The 15661-nt window shown below is 34.3% G+C and overlaps 1 protein-coding gene across 1 annotated transcript in view; it reads right to left on the minus strand.

Moving 5' to 3' along the window:
- Positions 1-288: 288 nt before the first annotated feature.
- The window catches only part of PTPRC (protein tyrosine phosphatase receptor type C), a 117722-nt gene continuing 102349 nt past the window's right edge, over positions 289-15661 (minus strand). The window contains exons 23-31 of the mRNA XM_044916347.1: positions 15484-15619; positions 13318-13467; positions 9364-9454; positions 7963-8096; positions 6848-6982; positions 5071-5193; positions 4671-4846; positions 2976-3111; positions 289-1388 (exon numbers count right to left, since the gene is read on the minus strand). Coding sequence (XP_044772282.1) covers positions 1113-1388; positions 2976-3111; positions 4671-4846; positions 5071-5193; positions 6848-6982; positions 7963-8096; positions 9364-9454; positions 13318-13467; positions 15484-15619 — 1357 coding nt within the window. The 3' untranslated portion in view covers positions 289-1112. The remainder of the gene's footprint in view (positions 1389-2975; positions 3112-4670; positions 4847-5070; positions 5194-6847; positions 6983-7962; positions 8097-9363; positions 9455-13317; positions 13468-15483; positions 15620-15661) is intronic.

The following is a 15661-nucleotide window of genomic DNA, read 5'->3' on the forward strand; positions in this document are numbered from 1 at the left end:
GAGAAATTCAAAGTCAACGTACTTCTGTTGTGATAAATACAATTGTTGAATCAACATATTGTAGACCTAAACTAATAAACACTGTATATTAACTATACTGGAATTAAAATAAAATAAAATGGATTAAAAACAGTAAATGCACTTGGGTGAAAGTCAAGGATGAACTTTAACATGGAAAGTATGCATGTGCAATATTATATTCTCATATCAGTGTTGCATTCCATAAAAACCGCTAGATCAGGTTTCAAATGTAAATATTTCACACAAATATGTTTGCATAATTCTATTTTTATCCTATGAATATTAATATATATGGCATTTGTTTAAAAATGTTTATTTAAATTCAACTGCAACAAACATAATTCTCGGTCAAAAGATTTCACATATTATACAGAGAATAGTCCATGTTACAAAATTATAAACACCATATGAATATAACAAGATAAGCTTGCTTGAAAATTTTAAATTAGATTAAATGAGCTTGAAATATATGGACTAAATGCTAACATATGGAATGTAAGATTTCCAAATGTTAATTTAGTTAACTTTCTTGTAGTAACTATGCACGCACATACTACTTTTATGTCTATTTCTAGAAATAAAATAGTAAACTATAAGATATATATGAGTAGAACAAGGAGGACATCTTGAGGTCATTCTAGAAATGTACATTTTATTCTTAGGTCCCACACACAATTTATGATTTAAAAAAATAGTCCTTTAAACTAAGTTAATATGTTCAGTATAAAATGTGTTTTTTCTTCAAACAAAAGGGTAAAGTTTCTCAAAAGCATTTAAATTCACTTAAAAGCTTCCTCTCTCTCTCTCCCTTTCTGTTGCTGCCTGTCTCTCTTGCACACACACACATGCAAAAACTACAAAGAAGATGTTTTTTGCTGAATGATAGGTAAAAATTTAAAATATGCATAAAACTGTACAAACGTTTTAGCGAAACTGTCTTAAATATGTTTCTACAGTAGTAAAATAAAAGCTTCTCAAAAATTGGTCCAATGTACTTCATAAATCCACTGTATATCTATTTTGTCCTCCTACTTCTAGAAAAATAGAAATAATACTTAATACAATGTTTTGAGTCCTGTGTATGTCTTTTCCTATGCACTTTGAGTTAAACCTGGACTCGGAGGACCATTGGCAGAATGTTCTGGCTCTTCAGGGCCACTTGTGACTTTAATACCTTCATCTTCTTTGGTTCCTTCATTGGCCTTATCCAGGGCACCAGGTGAACCAACACAATTAGCATCCTGGTTTGCTTTGTCCAATTCATCGTCAAAATCAATTTTATCTTCTTGATGGTTGCTTTTCTTTATTTGTCCATTCTGGGCAGGATAGGTGCTAGCGATGACATCATATAGGAATTGGTATTGCTCCTAGTAAAAGAAAGAAGCAAGAAAGCTTATGTAATTATTATAAAGAAAGTTTACATAATTATTTTTATGTCAGATGAAAATCAGCAAGAACTAGTCATGTACTTGGAAGTCTTGGATAACAGAATACTACTCTTTTTTTGTTTTTATAAAAAGAACATTTTAAATGGCTTAGTCCCCTTACAGTTCTAAAAGATTGACTGCAGGGTATTCCTCCAAGTTTACCTTGGAGCAACACCAAACATGTTCATTTCTCTCACAGGCCACGTGGTGTCTCATTTCCATGCCTTGGCCCATGATGCCACTTTCTGGGCTTATCCTCTTGGTTGAATGCCTATGCATCATTCATCTAAGTATCAGAGCAGAAGTCACTTGTTTCCAGAAAGCCTATGCAGATCCCATAGTGGCAAGAGCACATAATAGGCACTCAGCACATTTTTAAAAATCAATTATATGCAAGCTCAATGTCCTGCATAATTAAAAGCTGCATAGATCTGAGTGAGTGATTAAGTTTATATGGTGACTAGTTACGAATTTCCAGACTACCCTCTACCGTTGCAGAAGATCCATGTTGGATTGATTACAAAAATGCCACACTTACTATCCTGTGTATCCACACTTGTTGGCAAGGTGACTGCTGACCCTTTCAACAAGAGGTGGAGTCAATTTCCCCACTCCTTGAAGCTGAGCTGGCCTTGTGACTTGTTTAGATAAGAAAATGCAGAGGAAGACAGATTGTGCCAGTTTCCAAGCCTGGGCCTCAAGAGGTCTTGCATATTGCTGCCTTACTTCTCAGAATTCTGTTGCCTTTATGTGAATATGCCTGGGCTAGTCTTCCAGAGAAGGAGAGACCTGAATTCTACTCACCCCCTGTTGCCAGAGCTAAAGGCTAGCAACTGCCAATCTATTGGTAGTAGGGATCATTTTGGACAAGCCAAACCCCAGGATGTACATCACCAGTGGCAAACCAATGAGCAAGCCTGGTCCAGACTGGCTGAAGCTGACATGATTGGCAGAACTATTTCATTGCTCCAATAGACTATTGAACTATAATAAATGCTTTTTTTTTTTTCCTGCCACTGATTTTGGGGCAGTTTTTACAGGAGTAAAGATGGGAGAAATTAGGGAATTCATGATCATTTGAAGAGATGTTCTTCATGAACTGCCACAATAAATTGCTGGCAAGCTCTAGTTAGTTCTCTTATTTATATTAATAATAATCGAGGGGCACCTGGGTGGCTCAGTCATTAAGCATCTGCCTTCAGCTCAGGTCATGATCTCAGGGTCCTGGGATTGAGCCCCACGTGGGGCTCCCTGCTCGGCAGGGAGTCTGCTTCTCCCTTTCCCTCTGCCTGCCACTCCCCGCTGCTGGTGCTCTTTCTCAGATAAATAAATAAAATCTTTTAAAAAATAAAATATCTTAATAATAATTTAATGTGAATTATCATGTAAAAAAGGAAGTTAGGAAAGGTAAATAAAAGAAAAGGAAAGTAGAGGATTGGAGAAGAGGGAGAAGGAAGGAAAGAGAGAGAAGAAACCATCAAAATAAAAATGCAAAACACATCAAAAGCAGCTGTGAGGTCTACTTACAAACGTGGGAACCATTCCTGGTCTAGCTCTGCGGAGAGATTTTACTACTTGAAAAACATCTATCACTTCTTCTGTTTCTGCACTTTGCAAGAGATTTAACAAAGCACAAAAGAGTCCTGTTTGCTGAGATCCATCTCTGCAAAAGGAAGAAAAGTTTTAAAAAGAAAATAATCCTACATTTTATGGAGAAAGTGATATTAGAGTAAAAACTGAGAGAGATGAAATGCATTCATTTCGTGTTTATTGTAATTATGTTATTCCAATCTCTTAAGAGCAAAACATTTCTGCTAAATGCATTTTTTGGACAAACATTTTCAGTTTGAGAATATAATAATCTTATAGTTTAAAAAAATACTTGTCTCAGGCTTTAGACATATTTTTTTCTTCTGTTTAGTCCCTTATAGATTATAATGCATTTTTGTTTACATCCGAAGTTGTAAGGAAGTTGTTAGGACAAATATTGTAGGACATGGAGATTTAGGGAAGATAAAGACATGCCCAGAAATCAGTAAAACCAGAAATATGGTAGAAATTTTGTATGTTACTAGACCGCACGCTTTCTCTCCTTCTTTCTTCTGCCTCTCTAATGCTTTTTTACAAATGTCCACATTTCTGCATCAATAGAAAAATGATACCTGGTAGAATTATTCATTAAAAAGAGAACAACTCAATGATTTACTTAACTGTAAGAAGCATGTTACATTATAATAAAAATTCAATTTACAGAATATGTTATTAGCAGGATTTTATTTATTGTACATAACTAAGGGACATATAATAGGTATTCAGCCATATCTTAAGAAACACATATAGTTTTAAAGCTTAACCTTGCCTTCTTTAGCTTTCTTTCTGCATAAATTTCACCTTTGAAAACTCTAATAAAGACTGGAAAGTCGTGCATCTCTAAGGACTTCATACTATTGTATGCAATTCTAATAATAATAATAAAGCTTTCTTGAAAATTCTAAAAGCATCTCACTACATTTACATTTCTCATTTTCCTTTATATTTTTATTTTGCATTTACTTTAGTATGTTTCATGTAAATATTTTATATTATGCATCCTTCTTTCAATATCTCTTATTTAAGGTAGATATGTAGGCATATCTCACAGATGAAAGTCAAGGGTCTACATAACAAATTAATAAAGTCAAAAATTATTATATGTATTAAAGTCTTTTCGGTTAACATATAACTTAAGATATGTTTACTGAAGGCAAAGCATTCATTCCTCTGGATTCTCTTAACACCTAATAGAGTGTATCAATGCATATAAGCATAAATAAAATGTGATATCCATCCACCTGTCTGTTCATGCATCCTGCCATTCATTCACTAATTCATCCAGGACATATGACATTCTAGATTCAATGTTATGCACTGGGAGTCAAAGATGATGTGACACTGGTATTAAGAAACTTATAGACTAAAACTATTGCACTATAATATAATCATTGCTATCATATTTCTATAATAGTTATAGAAATTGCTCTATATGTGGGAGCAAACCTGAGAGAGTGACGGATTCCACAAGAGGCTTTCGCTGTGGTCATGCATTTTATATATCAGGATAAATAGAATTAGAATTAAAATTAATAAGAATTTAAAAATAAATTAGAATTTAACAGGAAGTATAAACCATGAAGTCAGGCATTATGATGATTTTTAGAGAGTATTTTATCAAATCCCACCCACCTGCAGTGAATGAGAAGAGGCACATTCTTGTGATGCTTATTCCCTTCAGTGGAATTCTTGGGAAGTTTTTCTTTGAGAGTCTGAATCATAGAGATTAATTCTTTGGGTTCTGCAGGAAGCTCACCCACATTCCAGTTATTATATTGGTACTGGTACACAGTCTGAGAATCTTTCCTCTAAAACCAGAAAAGAAGGGAACATTAATTCAAGTAAGGTTCAGTCCATTTAATAGTTTGATAGTCATACTTTCTTCACAATTACTTTCATTTAACTCCTCTTAAGTTTTATTCTGAAAATATTATATAGATTTTGCTTTACTTTTATAGAGTAATTTATATTAATTTTTCTACCAGATCAGTTACCAGAACAAAAATACATACTCCTGAAATTATTTACATACCTTGGAATGTCTCAGTTCAAATACACGGAGGGTATAAGCTGAAGATTGTTTGGTGTCTTTCATATCAACTTGTACATCTCCATATGTTTGTTTTTCTTCTTCCCAGTACTGAGCACAGGCTTCCTAGATAAGAAAGAACATGATTCAGCAACTTCCACACAAGTGTTCTGTTTGCTTTTTAACATATTCAGGACCCTCTTACTGTCTCTATCTTTCTCTCCTCTCTCTCTTACCCTCCATTCTATTAAACTGAAATTACTAATTGTGTTCTAAAATGGAAAGCGACACATAAAACTCTAAAATCTATCTTAAGTATGGTGGACATCCATTCCACAATACCTGGTGTTTCCTTGTGCAAATCAAGGGAACTGAGAAATAACCAAAGTGGCCAGGACACCACAGGAATGGCTCTGTCACCACTAGTGTAGGTCTTTGAGATTTGTTTCTTCCTTCCACATCTTTATTATCATCACGTCTTCAAAATTTTTAGATTGAGCTGATATTGATCATGACCCCTGCAATAACAAGTTTCACTGTCTCTCCAGTGGTCCTTGAGGAAGGAGACTTCATCTTTTGGAGTTTTGTCTCTGTATCTTGATGACCAAAACCATGAGCAGCTCTATGTAAGTTGACTGCATATCTAAGTAAAGGGTCAGATTAAAGAGCAGGTGGATCACAAAAGTGTGTTCTCTCTCTGCAAATGGTTCTGCACCGATTACAGTCACAATTGCTGACAATGATAGGCATTCCTGCCTAAACTAACATTTCAGTTCCTGGCTTTCACAATTTGGATGAAAGAAAAGATTTCTAGGAATTCCATGCTGGAAATCTGAACATGTTATTTATTTTTTAAAAAAAGAAAAAAACCCCATAAAATAAAACATGTCCTATGTCCAGGGGTAGGGAACCAAAGAAAAGACAGAGAGAAAGAGAAGGCATATAGTTGCATGCTTATGAGAATATTCATTAGATAAGCTTTAACATATGCCAGATAATGTGTTAGGTGCTAAAACTAAGTAAAATCTAATACTAGTGAGATTTTGATAACTCAAGGTGTTAAGGAAAAGATCAAATACACGTGACAGGCATTAAGCAGATCAAATTAGATCTTAGGTTCACCTCCTCTAAATTTATAGAATTTTATAATAATAAATATTACATGAACGTAAAGAAGGCAGGATTTAGATAAATTTTTCAAGAGTTCCATCTAGCTAGAAGAAAAGGATCAAAATAGAGGACACGTTTATATACAGGGAATGCCAGGAAATTAAGTCTCAGTGATGAAAATGCAAATGGTGTGTCAAGATTCAGTCAGGAAACCTACTTGTCCAGAATAGAAATTATGATATATGAGGGTCTGGTTATTGAGAGTCTTCAATATCACACTGAGGAGTTTGGTTTTCATTTGAAGAAAATAGAAGGAAAATACGTCTGTTGCGTGTTGTTCGTAGCAAGCAGTGACACTGGGATTGCTGTGCATGAGATGATCTGCAGACGGTGTGTAGGACTGGAGAAGGGGTAGCGTGAGAGACTGTCAGAACCCGGACGTGAGATGCCAAAGGCCAACACTTGGATGGAAGAGGGTAAGAATGAACAAAGGCAACTTTGTGACAGAAGGGTCAAAAATCCTAGGGTAGAGTAATCAAGCAAGGAATCCAAGAATGGAGAATGATATTTTATGACCGAAAGACAAAAGAAATTTATTCTTTGTTGTTGTTGTTGTTAAGACTTGGGTATATTTTCTTCTCTCTTTTTTTATTATGTTAAAAGTACAAACCTGGTCTCCATTCTTCAGCTGTGTCAGCATAACAATAACTTTGACTTTTCTTTGGAATATCATCTGCCAAAAGTCACCAATGGTCTCTTTTAGTGGTCCCTGAGCAGCAATCATCACTTCAGGTTTCCAGTAACTCTTTAAAGAGAGAGAGAGAGATTCTGTTACTCTCGCTCACTGATGAAAGAACAATGGGTTCTTAAAATAACCATTTGGAAATATTGTCACTTAATTTGATATCAATGTTGTTACATAAAAATATTAAGATCCTTAGACCCAAAACAATGTGATATCTATATGTAAAACACTTATTTAGTTAATGATAAGACTTAGCTTGTAGTGTGAAATCAAGTTTAGAACATACTATCTTAACAAAACTAACAAGTTTTTCTTTCCAAAACTAACTTTAAGAAAAAGTAAATGTGGTTGTAAAAAGAAAATACGTAAGCATTTCAGATTATCTTCATCATGTCTCTACTTTAATCGATGTCTACACAGTCTTATGATAACTCAAAATTAAACTAATATTCTATGACTGTGTTTTAGAAAAATTTGGAAAATAAATCCAACTTAGTGTATATGCAAAAAGTATTTACTGAATGACTATAGTTCCTTGTTAGAATTCTCCATTTACTGAAAAAAAAAAAAAAGTTATGTGACACAGAGTCATTTAATCATTCAGATAATCTGAATGAAATTTTTTAGCTATGCAAATATGCAAATTCTTATTTGCCTACAATTTGGGTATCTGAGTAAGTACAAATGTTTTCAAATACTTGTATTTGCTCAAATTGTATTATTTTTCAAATTCATATGAAGAGTCCTACTGGTCATAAATTGTAACTAATAAACATGGTCTCATTTTGTATCAACACATTAGATTTTAATATCTTTAAGTCTTTTAGTAAGTTAAAATATAGCATTAAAAATTGAAATTTTGTGTCAATCAATATATATATATATATATATATATACACATATAGTTATGGCCAAGTGCATCATTCTTTTATAAAATCACTTAATGAATGGCCATAAAAAATATAGATTTTTTTATAATGTCTTCTAAAACACATTTTTTGAAGGTTTAGATCCTGGGCTTTGGAAATGTAAGTACCTACCATTATAAAAGATGCATTGATGTATCTACTTGTTTCCTCTGAGTCACTGTCATCATCAGAAGATTCATCTGAATCATGCTCACTCTCTTTGCTCATCTCCAGTTCATGTTTAAGTGGCACTCTGTTAAAGTCATCTATGTAAAATAAATTAGTAGTAAGTCTTTCTTTAAAATACCAAATCTCCACTTGATTGTCATGTAGAAATTAGAGAAGTGACAGGTTGCATTATGTAAATTTACTGATGTACATGAAATGAGACCCTACATAAAATTCAGTTCATATTGACCAACAAATTATAAAAAAGAAATTTAAGAAAAAGAAGCTTTCAAAAAAGTACCAAGAAAAAGATGGTATATAACACCATAGTTATACAAATAGATATAATATTCCATATAATCATTCAATCTTTGACACATATACTTTAGTTTTTCATGGAAAAGCATCATTCTGCTAGAGATGTTTAAAAATACATATATAAGTGTGAAAAAGTAAATAGCTTCGGTAGAAACCTAATTTCTTAATTATATCCTGTTAACATCAAATTAACAATCTTAATTAAATAGGTATCTCAGGTGATTATTATTCAATCAAGAATATTATTTAGTCCATAATTTCTCACTGCTTCTCAATTTCTTTAATCTATAATATCCTGATCAAATGATCTGTGATCTGATTAGCTACATCATATTCAATTCCAGATTTTGAACTAATATTTATAAGGACTTCAGAAATTAACTAGGTCAACCATACATCAATACGATTTATTCGGTTGTCTAGCTAATAGTGTGAAATCAAGTTTAGAACATACAATCTTAACAAAACTAACAAGTTTTGCAAATGTATAAAAACAAATGAATAAAATGAAAGTTGTACCAGACATGATCCTACAAAATTCTTAAATAACAGAATTCAAGAATTGAAACTACATATGTTGATCTGTTAAGTTTGAATGATTAACAGTTTATAGGGTATTTTTTACCTACTGTCAATCTCTCAGATAGGAGGAAGGGATAAAGAGAAAACAGAAAGAAAAAAAGGAAGTAAAGGTTGTTATCGGCAATTACCCTGAAGCAAATAAGTGAAATAAACTAAAGATGAGAGAGAGCTAGTAAAGTGGACTTGGCCTTTTTTCTCCCAGCTTCAGAGGTTATGTGTTTCTGACAGTCATTTCTGAAATAATTGGTAGAAAGAAAAGACTGAATACAGCCTATCCTCCAAAGCCCACTGTGAATGTTTGGGGTGCAAAGTATTTGCTATAATTAAATTTAAATAGCCCATTAGCTATTCTCTACTGTCAACCAAATGTCGAAAACTTGCTTCAAAATCATCTGTGTGTGTGCATCCAAAAAAAGAGTTTAATTTTATCTGATGCCAAAGAATAACATAAAATGAGCTACATACATGGAATGACGTAAGAATTCCTGTTTTTATTTTTATTTTGTTCTTGATTTCCAATGTGCTGTGTCCTCCAGCTCCTATACGAGGGAAGTCTCTGAGGGTGAAAAAATAGAATGGAACACTGCTTTTAAAATGCAAGTTGTGATTTTGTTTATTATCGTGGCAAAAGATGTTCCCTAAAGAAAAGTATTACATCAAGTTTTGTGAAATGTGCATACTTTGCCTATGGTTCATAATTTTTAAGTTTGCCTCGAATTTTTCCTTTTAATTTTTCAGGCATTTAATATTTTTGACATGGCGAGTTTGAACTCAGGATATACAATTATATAACAAAATAGGTTTCCTACTTAAGAGCGGCTGGAGAGCAAAATAGCATGGTTTGTTCTTGTATAAGTTGAAGCACTGTATCTATGTTGATGATTATCCATATTGCAAAAGGCAGTGGTACATTACTTGAAATGATCAGTAATAAACTCTCCAAATACAGCATTCACAGAAGACTTGGCTCGTACTTTGAATAATTGATATCTCATTTGCTTACGCCTTCCCTAGTGCTTTCCCTCCCATTCACAGTAGCTGATAAGTCAGCAAGACCTATCATTTCTTCTGGGGAAGCTCTCAAACACTTTTGCATTTCTCTCTTTCTACTTAGTACAGTCCACTTTCATTTCTCACTTGAAAACATCAACAGTTTCTTAACTGTCCTCTTTATCTTCAATCTCACTTGCTCTAATCCTCTTAAAAACACAAAACAGAGTCCCACTGAGGCTCCTCAGCAGTTTGCCATCATTGGGAGGAAGCATCCAACTGCACAAAAAACCTTCAGGGATGCACTCTTGATTGTCTGTCCAGCCTCACCCTTTGATGGTCCCCTTCCACTTCAGCCATCCAACTTCCTCAACTCTGGAAAAGGGCCGAATTGTCCTTTAACTCTTGTGAGTTTTATGCTTGGACTACCCTTTTCCCTTGTCACTCTGCTAATTTCTACTTGCTTTTTAACTATCAGTTTAAATGTCATTTATTCTGGAAGATCTCTCTGCCTGCAACCCTTTCTTCCAATTGGTCCTTAAATAAATATTTGTCAAGTGGATGAATAATCTAAACCGAAAGAGCTCATCATATACAGTTCAGTAGGATCTTATACACACACAAATATATGTGCATGGGATGTATGTATGTATATATATGTATATATTTTAATATGGCGCACTCTTTCAAACTAAATATGGCACCCCGTTTCAAACCCCATGCATTGCTGTGTAACTGAATGAATGAAAACCTCATCATTGACTACTAGGCCACTTGAACTCACCTTAATGAACAGCACGGAGGCTGATGCCTTGGAAAACATCACACTTTTTGCTTGTCAGAATGGTCACCCAGGGTCCCCAGCCTCTAACCAATACCCAGTGTTATAGATAAAACTAATGGATTACTCTCATTGAAGACAGGAAGGGTTTTTCACACTTCAGTCCTTGCTACGAGTCTCCGCCTCCCAGTGCATCCATATTTGCTAGAGCTCTATTACTAAATAATTATCTAAATAGTTATCATCAAATACAACTCAGTCTCTTACATCTCACCTATCAATGTCTTCCTCTCTTCTCTCTGGTACTCAGGGTCTGTCATCAGTAAACTGCCATCCACCTTAATGCTTTTCTCCCAACAGTTCCTTCACTTTTTTTGGTTGGGGAAGGGGGAGGGGGTGGTACACCAGGTGAAACCTGAGGGTCTCTTGAGAACATCACCAAAAACTCAGCAGTAGCTCTTTTTTAAAAAACTGAATTCCCCACTCATACCCCATATACATCACAGCTTGAAGGAAAGATATGTACTGTCTTTGCTACCTGTTTCTGCTTATAAACTGGTTCTACTCATTTCTCCTTCAAAAAGCCCAGTTACTTTGATTTTCCTGACACCATGTCATATTTCTTTGACCTTTGTTAGAGGCTTCAGGTACTGATTACTGGATCACTCCACCCCATTTAATTTTAGACTTGCCTAATTTTTCTCCCCAGGTCTGTCATAATTCTTGGTTACTTCAACATTGACAAGGATGATCTATGCAACATCTAGTCTCTTCTTAGCTTCCTTACCTCCTGTGCCCTTTTCCTCTACTCTTCCGCCATCCACTTTCTCCATTCTACCTTTGTAAGTTTCATTTCAAACATTCGTTTAAAAATTACAATTTCAACCATCTCATTATTGAAAATTACCTCTTTTCTTCCTCGTTCTTTATTCTAGTATCTTCAGTCTAGCCATGTGCAATTCTATCAAAACCTTCCACATACCATCCTTACTACTTTCCTTATGTGCCCCATGTCCTTCTGTGGCCAATTTGCTCTTTATCATCCACCACTATATCATACATTTGCGAACACACTCAATTCCTTTTTCTCCAACTTTCAAATAGTCACTTTAAGAAATCCTAGATGAGTTTAACCCAACCATCTGTATACACAGCCCCTATTTTTAATGTTTCTATGTAAAACAATAAAACCAACTGACTCTCTTTAAATTCATGACCATAGATTTCAAATGATCCAACAACAATTTCCAGCAATCTACTATCTTTGCCTAGGGAGATTGCTTTGCTACTTTGGTATAACTGTTTCATCTACTTTCCCCTTCCTCAAGCATAAGTTCTTCTTTGCCCTACTCACTCCTGTCCCCCTAAACTTTTTAACTGATGATCTTGCTTCATACACTCTTTAGAAAGAAAAGGCAATTGACAAGAACTGCCTCAACTTATCACCAAATCTACCAAGCAACCTAAATTTTTCCTCTCATTTCTCATTTTCTGTCTTCCTTTATGCTTAAATGGAATAATTTCACTGTTTCTATCAGTTATAGTCACTACCTGTGACCTGGGTTACACTCTCTCACCATGTCCACCTGCAAATCACTTTGGCTCTTGTGCCCAAAACTGTACTCGACACAGAGCAAAAACCTAATCCTATTTGTTCAGTGACAGAATTTACTCTTTCTTTTAGTGACTTTACATACGAATGTTTAAATTACATTTATAAGTGTTTTCAAAACAGCATATATGTATATGCGGTTTAGCAGGATTAGTGTACTGAAATGTGGTTGATTTGTCAGCTAAAAGAGCAAGAAAACAGCAATTAAACATCTTTCTACTCAAGACTACTCTGGTAGCCTGCTGGTTCTTCCACTATAATCTTCTGGGGGATTGTGTTACCTGGTAATTACTGTATGCTCCACCCCCCCCCTCCATCCTCACTTTGAACCAAAACATTAAACAATTCTGCATTTGATTAAAAACATGTTCCTGGTCTTGTGAAACTCTCCAATTTGACCAGTTTGGTAGTTTACAAGTTTCAGTAAACTGGAAAATCGTAAGAGAAAAGTTACAAAATTTTTTTTTTTTTTTTTTTGACAACTGAGCAATTTGGAGATAGCTTTGAGAATTCTCTGAATGAGTGAACTACATCCTGGGCTAGCTTTCAGAGTAATAGCCCAATGAATAGGTTAGGACACATGTATTTATATTTTAGTTTCTGTCTACCAGCTCCAGCCAGTTAAACTTCCGAAGTAGTCATAAACTCCTCTAATTATTTCCTTTACAAACCAAAACCAGATGTAGTTTTAAAAGGTGAGATGCTACATTGCCTTTGGCGGACCAATTTTGTGGGTATATACTATTATTTTGACACTTTATTTTATACCAGCTTAATGAGAAATGGTTAAAAGTGTGGGCTGTAGACACAATTCTAGTCTCTAGACACATTAAACAAGTCTCCTACGTAACAGCTTTGCACTTTCAGGCATTTCTCTTAAATTCTCTGTGTCTTAGTTTCCTCATCTGTGCTCCACTGGTTATGGTAAGGCCCAAATTCAAGAACCATGTCAAACATATAGCGCAGCACTAGAAAATAGCCCTCGATGAAAGTTATCCATAATTATTATTATCACTATTGTTATCACTATTATTACCTGGAATTCAGCCTCTAGTGGAGATGGCTCGCTGGGTGGATCTCTTTTCTTCATGTTAAATAGATACGAGTGTAATTCAGACAAACTCACTTCTGTTTCCCCAAATTGATTGTATTCCACCAAGGCCTGATGGATCAAGATATACTGTGCCTGCAATTCCAAAGAAAAATATAGATAATTAACCGATAACTTACAGTCCTATAAATCACATTTAAATAAATTATGCATCTCCATACTCATATTGGGACAATGTATGCAAAAGAAAACTGATACCTATAACATTTGAGTATTACGGAATTTGGCTCTCACAATTCTCTGGAATGTGAGCAAATTCCATATCAGATTTTTTTTCCAGGAGAAAATAGCTCGCTAAATAGATTAAATATCTACTATACAGTGCATAACTTCTATTTTATTTTTAAAAATTAGAAAAGCATTGTCTGTTACTCCCTTCAGTGATTATTATTGATCCACCAAGTCAAATCACTAATACATAAAACTATAATAAATTTCACACTGTATCTAAGAGGGAAAGAATGCAAATTGATATTCCATAGAACACATTTTTTAAATTTTATTTTATTATGTTATGTTAATCACCATACATTACATCATTAGTTTTTGATGTATGTTCCATGATCCATTGTTTGCGTATAACACCCAGTGCTCCATTCAATACGTGTCCTCTTTAATACCCATCACCAGGCTAACCCATCCCCCCACTCCCCCTCCCCTCTAGAACTCTCAGTTTGATTCTCATAGTCCATAATCTCTCATGGTCATAGAACACATTTTTAAAAAGAATTTTCTAGAATCTTTTAAAACAGAGGGATTTATTTAAAAAAACACACTATGCCAAATCTACATTTAATGACTCCTAACTTTTTATCATATTTGAATCCACTATTTTTAAATAAATGACATATTTCTGATAAAGTTCAAGCCTCTTTAACCACTTACTCCAGTTCCCTGACTTTGACTGTATCCTTTTACCCCATTTACTTTTTCCATAGGAAATAATTTTTCTTTTTCTTTTTTCTGGTTGACAATCTGCTTTTATGCTGCTGCACTAATATTTATGTATCTATAAACATTGTACATTTTTTGTGTGCTTCTTTAAAATTCTATAAATTGTATCTTATATGTTTCATTCAGTGATTTTATTCACTCATGGTATTCATCTGAGCAACTATAGATAGATACAGACCAAGAGTATTCCTTTCAACTGCATAACATGCATTGTAGGGCTTCCATATGTCTACATTTTGTTTGCCCTTTCTCCCATAGATATGAATAAAGTATTTCTTTTCTTTCTTTCTTCTTTTTTTTTTTTTTTGCTATTCTATCAATGCTGAATTCAATGAACATTCTTGCACATGTTTCTAGTTGTGTATCATTTGCAAGTGCTTCTCTTGAGTATAAACATACACATAGAATTGCTGGGTCAAGTGAAGAAATTTTCAATAATAACCATCACTTATAATTACTGGCTACATACATGTGCCAGGGACTTGCTTACATACTTTCCTTGGATTACCTTTTCATCAAAACTCTGTAGGGTAAATATGTCATTATCTCCATTTTACAGATGACTTAACTGAGCCACAGAAACATTAAAAACTTGTGAAAGGATGCACAGTGTTAAGAATTTAAGGCAAGATATGAACTTTGGAAGTCTAGTTCTAAAATTCGAGCTCTTAATCACTATACTATCCTGTCTCCCTGTTTTTAATTTCATGAGATTCTGCCAAATTCGTTTTCAGTGTTTTTATTTATTTATTTTTCCTTTCTGACACCTGTAAATGGTATTTTATTATTTATGTATTTGTTTATATATTTTAGAATCACCCTTCTTCTACAGTACTTTTAGCCACTAATGCAAAATGCTTCTAACTATGATTGGTGCTTCTCAATTGATTTAGTTTTCAGGAAATTAAAAGAAAACAATTTTCACCCACTGTTTAAAGTGTGACATCACTAGTTTTGGATGCAGTGTTCCATGATCCATTGTTTGCGTATAACACCCAGTGCTCCATTCAATTCGTGCCCTATTTAATACCCATCACCAGGATTTTTTTAAAGATCACTATTCCCCCCCCACAAAAAGATTTCAGTCAAAAAGCAAAAAGGAGAATAGAGATCGAAGGTTAGCACATATCTCCATACCTCCACTTGAACCATCAGGCATCTCTGTCGCCTTAGCTTGACGACATAACCATAAACATCTACTTTGTTTTCTGCTTCCAGGCCTTCTAGCATGGCATCAATTCCAATGTAAGTGCCTGTGCGTCCAACACCAGCACTGACAAAACAAACAAACAAACAAAAAAAGTGAAGGCATGAT

Source organism: Neomonachus schauinslandi, chromosome 6 (assembly GCF_002201575.2).
Source record: "Neomonachus schauinslandi chromosome 6, ASM220157v2, whole genome shotgun sequence".
Classification (NCBI taxonomy): Eukaryota; Metazoa; Chordata; class Mammalia; order Carnivora; family Phocidae; genus Neomonachus; species Neomonachus schauinslandi.